This window comes from Hippocampus comes, unplaced genomic scaffold (assembly GCF_001891065.2).
Source record: "Hippocampus comes isolate QL1 unplaced genomic scaffold, H_comes_QL1_v1.1 scaffold150, whole genome shotgun sequence".
In the NCBI taxonomy this organism is placed as follows: domain Eukaryota; kingdom Metazoa; phylum Chordata; class Actinopteri; order Syngnathiformes; family Syngnathidae; genus Hippocampus; species Hippocampus comes.
In genome coordinates, this window is record NW_017805496.1 from 510,760 (window position 1) to 520,833 (window position 10,074).

Here is a 10,074-nt window from a genome sequence, read left to right on the forward strand (position 1 = left end):
TATATATATAAAGAGAGAGAATGTATCTTTGGGTTACTGTTATTATTAATCTTATTATTATAATACAAACGAGGAAGTAACATGTACAAAGTAGTGGCAGTATAAGAGCAATTAATATGCATTTAAAATATAAATATATAGAGAGATGCACCAATTTGTTGTTTGCAGATCAACCAATCAGCAACAACATTAAAAAAAATGTTTATCATTGTTTCCCTGGCATTTATACAAAGATGACAATACACACAGCAAACAAATGCTCATCAAAAAGGCACATTCGCATTCATGTAGCATAAAAGATAGCAGAGTTAACCAGGAGTGAACTTTAAAAACATCTTTAAAAAAACACATTTAAAATCAACTTTAAAATGATTTCCCCCGAGAGTAGCAGCTGGTGGCGCTATCACACCGCACTGTCAGACTGAACCTCATGAAAGTCATTTTACAGAAAACTGATCGTGACGTGGCAGCACGGTGGTCAACTGGTTAGCTTGTTGTCTTCACAGTGCAGAGGTGCAGGGTTTCGATTACCCTCCGGCCTTCCTGTGTGGAGTTTGCATGTTCTCCCTGTGCCTGCGTGGCTTTTCCCCGGGTACTCCGGTTTCCTACCACATGCCATATACATGCATGACACTCTAAAAATGTCCTTAGGTGTGAGTGTGAGCGTGAATGGTTGTTCATCTACGTGTGCCCTGTGATTGGCTGGCAGCCAGTTCAGGGTGTATCCCGTCTACTGCCCAAAGACAGCTCCAGCTCACCCGCGACCTTTGAGGATAAACGGATTAGAAAATGGATCAATGGATGATAGTGAAATAAATCCTCCCTCACACATTTGCATTTCAGAAGGGGACTAAATAAAAATCCCCAAAAAGTCTTCGCATTATCATGTTTTTTAAAAAAAAGTTTCATAAAGTCTTCACGTTGTCTTGAATCTGTTTTCGATGAGTTAAAAGCTGTTTTAGTGTCGACACAAACGGCCAAATTGCATAGAAAAATGATTGTAAAAAATTACGGTCAGCATCCCATCCATTGGGGGGCGCTCTTGTGCGTCAGAAAAACAGGAAGTGCTCGATGTGATACAAGATTGAGGTCCGCAGGTGCACGTTTTAACCTGTGGGTGGCACCATACCCTTAAATTGTGTGTGTGTGTGTTTGTGTGTGTGTGTGTGTGTGTGTGTGTGTGTGTGTGTGTGTGTGTGTGTGTGCGTGTGTGTGTGTGTGTGTGTGTGTGTGTGTGTGTGTGTGTGTGCTTGAAGTCACATTTCAACAAGAGTGTATTTGTGAATTCGCCAATCAGGTGGCGACAAAGGCTCAGTCTGTATTTTTGGATGACGTGAGAGCTTCGGCTTCGGGGTCCTCCTGAGGGAACATCACGTAACACACCTTCTGGCCCATGTAGGTCAGTTTCTCTGCGGGGAGATGAACAACATGAAGCACACACACAGGTATGGACTTGACATGGCAGGCAAGCAGTCACCTGTGAATTTGTAAATCCACTTGGGTTTGTTCTTCCACCAGACGCCCACAAAGTAGACGGGCACGCCGGTGAGCATGATGACCATGCCCAGGCCGCACACCACTGGCTCAGAGTACAGGCTGAAGCACAGCAACACCACCCAGAACAGCATGTAAGCGATGGGGATCAGCAGGTTCACCTGCAAACCACAGACAAAAAAAACCAAACAGCTTTTTCTTTAGCTTTGGAATGATAAAGACCACCGTCTAGTGAACCATATCGCGAGGGACGGCTTTCAGTCCCACTAAAGACCATATAAAGAGATTTACAAAATAGTTTTAGTTTTACCCCTCACACATGATTTTTGATTAATTTAAAAACTTGGTAAATGTATCTAAACACACACACACACACACACACACACACACAAAATTGCTCGGATAAAATGTAGAGAAAATTTGGTTCGTAGTGTTAGTGTGCTGTACATGCGTGTTTCTTTACGTTATGGGGAGTTTGAGTGTGTGTATAAAGGCTATTTTCACAGTAGAGTTCAGTTCCGATTTCATTTTATTTTATTTTTTTCCATTAAGTGTATCTGATTTTTTTTCATGTCATCTCACCAGTACATTCCCATTTTTTTCAAATCCGATCCTCTACATCCAGACGTCATCTTTAGTCGATGTTTCCATGAAATGAGGAGCTCAGGGAGAGTCACCTCTTTCCCCAAAATATTTCTACCTCCTCCCGCGTCACGACTCTCTCTATATGAGGTGATGAGATGAGCCCCTACATGGGGGACCATATTTACTTCCATAAACACCGTGTCACTTTTTTTTTTTTTTGTGCACATCACTTTATGCGCATGTGTGTCACATCACGGACGGACACGTTCCATTTCCATGAGAAATCACAGTTGAATACTTGAAATGATTAGCAAACGTTCACATCATTCTCCACCTGTTACATGGCTAACTTTCTGTTCAATTTAGAAACTGGTGAGATTTTTTTTTCTTTTATTGTATTATGACAATCCCCACTCAGCTTTCTCTTTATAAGTGAAAGTTGTGTTTTCTACCTTTGCAGTGGCTTGAGTGAATTTTCAGGGGTCGTAGTACCTTGATTGGTCGCACCAGGTTTGGACTCTTCTTGCGGAGGTAGAGCAGGCCAGCGATGGTGACGCCGTACGACAGATAATTGATGAAGGACACGTAATTGATCAGATTGTGCGTCTCACCGATGCACAGGATGACGATGGTGGCGAAGCACTGCGGGACACCGGGCGAGATGATGCGTATTCACGAGCGTGTGTGCCTAATGATGCAGCCTGTATTTTATTGTGGCAGGAAGTGCAAGTTACTCACGCAGACCATCAGGGCCGGAATGGGGGTGCAGTTCTTAAGGTGGATCATGGCCAGCAAGTAAGGTAGGTGACCCTCCCTGGCCCCTGAGAAACATAACCTACACACACACACACACACACACACACACACACACACACACACACACACACACACACACACACACACACACACACACACACACACTTTATATATCCACACACACACACACAGATTGACACAAATACAGTTGACCTCCACCAAGGCCAAACACTGCTAGTTTCGCCATTACATACACATGCCACATACTGCACATTCAGTATAGCATGTGATGTGAAGTGCTTTTTGTGTGGTGGTGCCTTGCCAGTGTGTTTGTATGTGCGTTTTACCTGGAGGAGGTAAAGAGATAGCCGTTGATACCCCCAAAAGTGGACAGGGCCACGGAAATGGGCATCACCCAAGAGAACATGCCCAGCAGCTTTTCACCAAACGTCTGCAACGTGACAGGATAGCAACATCAATCATACAATTGATTTTGAGTACATGACCTGTCCCAAAATGAAAGGAAGGTCGTCCAAATATGAAATGTCTCACATTTAGCCGAGTTGACCAAAGGACTCGAGCATGTCAAAGTGGAATTAATCGTTGCTCTTCGACTATCACATTTTAAAGATCTAGAGAAGCCTAATTCAAAAATCACAATTAAATATTAAATGTCAAGTAATTGTCTAGCTCTGCTAAACGGCACTTCTTTTTTTTTCTTTCGCCGTCTAACGCGGGTGGCATGACATAGAATATAGAGCATTTATTTGGGCATACGCCACTATAAGGGGTTGCAGCGGCCTGTTCACCACTGCTCACGAGTTCAGTTAAGTTTGTCTTTTGCGTTGAATGAAACTGAGAGCTTCGCCGAGTCAACAACCGGAAAATGAGCGTAAGCAACTCCCTTACCACCGCCACGGCATTGGACGCCAGCAGCTCCTCGGGGCTCATGGAGGTGAAGTAGGCGATGTTGGTCATTGTGTACACCAGCGTCACCAAGGGGATGGAGATGTAGATAGCCCGGGGCAGGTTCCTAATTCAACGAAATGAAGGCACACGTGCAGATGACGGTAGCAGTTTCAATCAGATTCAATCTCTCAATTCAAGGCAAAACATGCTTGTTGTACGTCTGCCAAGATATCGCTTTAGGCTAGGCAGTGTTTGTGTAAGAATATTTTGCTTACTTTGAGCATTTTCTTTTTAAAAAAATCTTAATGTGGTATGAGTTTTGACTTCTGGGCATGAGTGAGTTCATCTTAAGAGACATACCATAATTCCATGGATGTAGATGTTGCAGCTTTTTTTTTAATACGGTTTTGTAGTACACTATTTTTATTAGGAGTGAGCGATATATCTTTATGTCTTAAATATTCAAGCTGCCCGCGTGCCGCTGACCCTCCCCTTTCAATATGTGTCCACGTCCTATTTCTGTCGCAATGCGCATCTTCGTTGGCTGCCTCCATTTATTGATGGATGAAGAAGTCATAAAATGCAACATCTTGTATGGGGCATAGTTCACGTCTTTGGGAGCGACATCGACATTTAATGCATACACAACCATCCTCATGTTTCGAGATTGTTGTTGAGTTTGTTTTGTTTGTTTTGTTTTTCTGTCCAGTTTTGCAATGTTGTGAGCAGGGATGAAAGGCTAAAAAAAATAAAAAAAAAAAAAGACAAAGACATACTTGCGTGGCTCGACCACCTCCTCAGTGACATAGTTGAGGAAGTTCCAGCCGCTGTAAGCGAAGGACGCTTGCAGAAAGGCCAGTGCGACCTGACCGACAGATGGTTCCTGACTGAACTCGAAGGCCACACTGGGCACCAGAGCGTCGTAGTAGCCTGGAAACAATACATTCCATCACGATGGACACGTATGCGGGATTTCGCGTCAATGGGACACAGTGACGGCCGAAAAAGGTAGCGAACCGAAGTGTAGCGAACATGGTGGAAACAAGGCTTTAAAATTTGGTGTGGTTACCTCGGCCGATTTGAACCAGTCCCACAATGATGATGAGGCCCAGAGCCAGCAGTTTGCCCACCGTGAACACATCCTGGATCCGGGTGGCCCAGCGCACACTAGAGCAGTTCACCCAGGTCAAGAACACTGCAACACAAGAACACTTTTTTTTCCCCCGATATGATAAATAATCCAAATACCAAAGTTATGTTAGTGTAGTTTTCTCAGTGGCCAAATGGTTGCAACTAGGCATTATCACACCACAAGATAAGTGTGTAACCGTTTTGATTTTATAGCCCTTTCAAGACTCTTTCTCACATCGGGGCGTTCAAGAGCATCCATCACTGGGCAAAACTTTTCCTCCCACCACTCAAACTGCTTCCGCTGTGAATGTTTGGCTGCAGCTTTTCTGAGGAGCCAAAATCCCTCGCTGCCCCTTGTTTTTCCTCTGCAGTCATGCTCGAGTGTCCCCCTCCCACTCGAACACCCAACATGCCAAGCGTCCGTCTTGGCTCTGACAGGAGTGAGGCGCCAGGCGTCCAGGAAAGCGACAGTGCAGGTAAATCTATGTTCCAGTGACAGCTGAAAGCTCGACGGCAGAATACTAACATTTATGAAAGGGGGCGGGGGGGGGGGGAGTAATTCTCTCGAATAGCGGGGTTGAATGTACTTTACTTTGCACGTGGACTGAACCCTGCCAGTACTGTACTCCAATCATGTTCGAGTGATTTATTGAAGGACACTTCAGCAGGTCACATGATAACCTTAGAAGCCAGTATAAGAAAATTGTATCAACGGTATTTGCACAAATACAATGAATGGTTCAGCCCTAACGCCAATGCTACACTTAAAGGTGAATTCCTTCCATGGAATGTCGCCATTAAAGCCAGCGCTGCAGTAAAAAGAGCTCCTGACATTTTTCTTTTTTTTTTTTTCTTTCAAGTTGCCGCCGTAGACTTGTGTGAGCAGTTTCCATGAAAGACTTCGCATGCACTGCATTCCTGTGGTCAAAGTGGACACAAATTCAGCTGCCAGATTTCACGTATGGCGTGACATCACAACCAAGCCGAGAGAGCCCCGTAACTCAGGACAGAATGCTTTGGAACAAAGCTTGACCAAATTGTCCAAAAAGACAAAAATGTTTGAAAGAAAAACATGAACAACAATATCGCGCCCCCCCCAAAAAAAAGAAAAATTCAAAAACTGTTAACGAAGAAAATATAAGAGCTGCAACTGAGATTATTTTGTTGATCATTAATCCGTTGATTATTTTGTTGAATAATCGATTAAAATGAAACAATTTCCATACCTTGATTCAAAAACAGGACATTATTTCAAATTGACTGTCCAGGAAGTGCACAAAGGAAAATTGATTGTGATTCAATTACCAGTTTGGTTTGTAACATGTCAGAAAATCGCCAAAAATGTTGATTCTTTTTTTGTAAAAGCAGAAACACAAAACACAAAGAAGCTGTTGAGAGGATGAAATTCTATCGTGGAAAGTTTTATATTCAACAAAGTTTCAAAATTATGAATCGATTATCAAAATAATGATCGATTAATTTGATCATTGATGAGGTATCGATGAATCACTGCACCTCTAGAAAATATTTTTGACTTTACACTAAAATATCTGATGAGAACTCCTAAAATATTATGAAATAATACAAAAATAAAGCCAAATATTTGGAAAATATTTCAACAAATATATTGTGAAATATCAGAAACTATGTTATAACATAAAAAAAAAAGCCGGCAGGCAATTAGTACAAGCGAGCCGCTAAATACACTTGTCCCCCTAATGGACATTTGAAACACAAACACAAACACAAATCTTCCAAAACGGGTAAACCGTTTCATCCCCGTCGGCCACAGCCGCATCCAAGTGTGCTTGACGGTGGATATGCGGGCTACTCACAGACACAGGTGGTGGCCAGCAGCCTGGTGGCGGCATACGGCGGCAGGCAGTTCTGGAAGGCGGGCTGCAGCACGTAGTTGGCAAAGGTGAGCGCGATGACGGCCAGCGTGGTCGGATACATGATCAGCACGGCGCTCCAGAGCAACAGAAAGCTGAGGTGCACAAAACAAATTCCATGGATAGAACGATGATGACGACGACAAAAAAAAAAACACCGACCTCAGTTCAGCAAGCATCAAACACCCTTCAAACTACTGGGTTAAAAACAACAAACATTGGGTTACTTTTAACGAGTATGCTCTAGAATAGCCCAATATGGGTTGTTGGTAAACATGTCGGGTTCATATTTGCAACCCAATATTAGAAAAATAATAATGGGTTATTACAAATATAAAGAAGAACATTGGGTTATTTTTAACCCAGTAGTTAAGACTTTTGCTTTGTTTTTTTGCAAAAGAACAGCATCAAGAAGGGCAAGTTAACGGGGAGTGGGCGGACTTATAACTTACACAATAACTTAAGACTGGCTTCAAAATTTGAGACGGACTTGTGACATACAGTGTGAGTCTGATGCTTATTTTTGGTCTCATAATCCTACCCGATGAGCCCGCCAAAGATCTCCGTCACGTAGGAGTAGTCTCCTCCCGACTTGGGGATGGTCACGCCCAGCTCGGCGTAGCACATGGAACCCAGCACGCAGATCCCGCCTCCACACACCCACACGATGAGCGACAGTCCCACGGAGCCGGCATGCTCCAAGACGCCTTTGGGGGACACGAAGATGCCCGAGCCAATAATATTGCCTGAGGACAGGAAAGAGAGAAAGACATGCTAACACAAACGGCAAAATTACACATACATACAGGTATATACATCCATACATCCATACTGTGGAATGGAACATACATTTTTAGATTTAGATTTAATTCATTTTAACCACTTATTTTGTTATTTCGTGTTAACTGTTATGTTTGTGACAGCTGCAGCTGTTGCCAAAGCGCTATACAGTATAAACAAAGATGTATATTGTATTGTACTTCTTTCATGCCAAAAGTTCGGAAATATTCATTCAAAATTCACTTGTTTCAAATTAGTGCTCATTCATTTAGCCATGATTTCAATTGAAAATACAAGTCAAACTTATTTCAATTTTTTTTCATCAATCATTTTTAAATTTATGATGAACCAATTCCTTTTTTAAAATAAATGTAAAACGTTTAGAATAAATGATTTGACTCGTGCTTTTGATCATTTACAGTAAATCAATTTACCAATTATTTAATGTGATAACCTTTAAAAAAAAAAAAAAAAAAAAAAAGACATTTTGAATCACTAATGTTGGGGTCGGTGGTACAGCTAAATACAGGAGGCTTGCTGAAGTAAATCCTCGATGGGGCGGATTAAGCATCACTTGCCAGTCGAGGGAGTTCCTGGGTCTCAATGGGGGGTTGAAAAGCCACGTTTTGCTTTCAGCATAGTAATGGAGTTCACTCTAACGCACAACCAATGGAGGGGGTTCGATTTATGACCTCCCCTCTCTTTGACTCCCTCCCCATCCTTCTTGAGGCCTCGGAAATCGAGATCACCGTCACTTGCTCCGCCCTACGGGACACTTTTTAGGCTTTATTTCCCGTCCCACCAGTCGTCCAACCGTGACACTTTCTCACGCCCCTTTCATTGACCGTGATGCGGGAAACATTGCGCCGGCGATGTCGATGCATCACGGCTAACGGGGTCGAGTGTTGAGGTGGGCGGCACAAACAAATTAGCACTTGGTTAGCGGATGCCGCTATTGTGACGCCGGCAAGGGCGCTCATACAGAACGCGATCGTTTCCCATGCATGGTAAATCGTGTAAAATCGATTCAACATCTGTTACGGTGATGGGGGTGGAGCTATGGGATTGAACAGGTGCAGCAGCAGTGTCGTAATACGAGTTTTGGATCTTTGCCAGGCCTTACAGATCAAGTCACTGTTGCATAACATTTTCAGAAATAGTCAAAAGATTGAATTGATTCTGTGATTTTTCTCGTGGTGGGTGGGCAGGCACTGTCGACACATGATGACTTGCGCACAAACCGCCGCGAGATCAATGATGGAAAAACGGCCCCCTTTAAGTGTATTTCTGATATTGTACGGAGTAACTAGAGACTTTCCTCCATTTATTGTTCTATGTTTGTCGTGACCTTTTATCAGGTTGGCCACCTTGGCGGCACACTCCAAGCTGCTGCTTTTGTTCCCTTGACGTCTTACAGCTTTCTCAATGGAAGAGCTACCTTGGTAACAGTAACCAGTATTTGTTCCTCTGGGGTCCGTGATAAGGCACCCTGTCGGGAGCTTCGTGTGCTATTTTTACTAAAGTAGAGACGCCTTTTCCATATAAATGCCCTAATCCGTTCCAAGACCCCCCAAAATTCAGATATAAATGTTTTTTAAAGCATAAAAATGCATCAAAATATGTAACAAATACATGTACAATTAGATCATTGCACAATAATTTTGTTTATTGTGCATAATGTAAAAAAAACAAAACAAAAAACAAAGAGCAGAGTAAAGCATAAAAATGATGATCATTTTACATCCTCGTCGTTTTTTTGCACTCTTTCGTTCACGTTCTCTCTCAGAAGTGTTTTTTGCCTTCTGTTTTGTCAAGAACTGATCCAAGGACGTTTGCTTTTGTCGGCTTTGAACAACCGTTCGAAAATGTCCGAGGCAAACATCAGCATAGTGAGCGATCGCCCGACTGGTGAACACTTTTTCTGGGTGATTCACATTTACATAAAACTATCAGAACGCCTTGTGGCCCGAGGGGGTAATGACGAGGGCGCTGCATAGGCACATATCTATCTATCTACATGCATAGACACATACAGTAGAAGTCCCTTTTAGCCAATGGGATGCCAGCAAGATGCTCGGAAATAGCTAATGGCAGAGCAGCTATAAGTATGTTGCGTTCAGGAAACTCGGAGCTGCGAGGAGCAGCCCATACTGTATTTTCACCTTTCGTATCTTGAAATTTCTTTCATAACAAGAGGCAACATTTTCTTGTTGAGACGTTTCGTAACTTGAAGAGACTTTTGCAAATTTCACTTTCATGGGGATGGGGAATTTTTACAGCATCTCATCTGTAGAGGCACGCAATGGCCGCCTCATCATCATACATCATCCCCCCCAGCCGCCGCCGCCACCACCACCCTGCACTTCCGCTGTGTTCTCAGCATCTCCGAGGGTCCGCTAATGATGTGGTGTGAGCAGAGAGAAGCATTCATGGCTGTCACGTTCACTTGTGGAGGCCGTGTGAGATGTTGCGTAACAGCCGTGTTGTCTTTGTTATGTCATAAGATAACACCCAAAAGCCCCCCCCC

The 10,074-nt window shown here is 43.2% G+C and overlaps 1 protein-coding gene and 1 long non-coding RNA gene across 3 annotated transcripts in view; one reads left to right on the forward strand and one right to left on the reverse strand.

The window, feature by feature from the left end:
* Nucleotides 1-894: 894 nt before the first annotated feature.
* slc7a10a (solute carrier family 7 member 10a) overlaps nucleotides 895-10,074 on the reverse strand; it is an 11,805-nt gene continuing 2,625 nt past the window's right edge. Inside the window, exons 2-11 of the mRNA XM_019876411.1 lie at nucleotides 7,309-7,513; nucleotides 6,711-6,862; nucleotides 4,814-4,939; nucleotides 4,521-4,674; nucleotides 3,745-3,868; nucleotides 3,183-3,286; nucleotides 2,818-2,914; nucleotides 2,572-2,721; nucleotides 1,478-1,655; nucleotides 895-1,409 (exon numbers count right to left, since the gene is read on the reverse strand). Coding sequence (XP_019731970.1) covers nucleotides 1,312-1,409; nucleotides 1,478-1,655; nucleotides 2,572-2,721; nucleotides 2,818-2,914; nucleotides 3,183-3,286; nucleotides 3,745-3,868; nucleotides 4,521-4,674; nucleotides 4,814-4,939; nucleotides 6,711-6,862; nucleotides 7,309-7,513 — 1,388 coding nt within the window. The 3' untranslated portion in view covers nucleotides 895-1,311. The remainder of the gene's footprint in view (nucleotides 1,410-1,477; nucleotides 1,656-2,571; nucleotides 2,722-2,817; nucleotides 2,915-3,182; nucleotides 3,287-3,744; nucleotides 3,869-4,520; nucleotides 4,675-4,813; nucleotides 4,940-6,710; nucleotides 6,863-7,308; nucleotides 7,514-10,074) is intronic.
* LOC109519718 (uncharacterized) overlaps nucleotides 4,987-10,074 on the forward strand; it is a 10,675-nt gene continuing 5,587 nt past the window's right edge. For both annotated transcript variants that reach the window (XR_002169015.1, XR_002169014.1), the window contains exon 1: nucleotides 4,987-5,351. This is a non-coding gene — a long non-coding RNA (uncharacterized LOC109519718). The remainder of the gene's footprint in view (nucleotides 5,352-10,074) is intronic.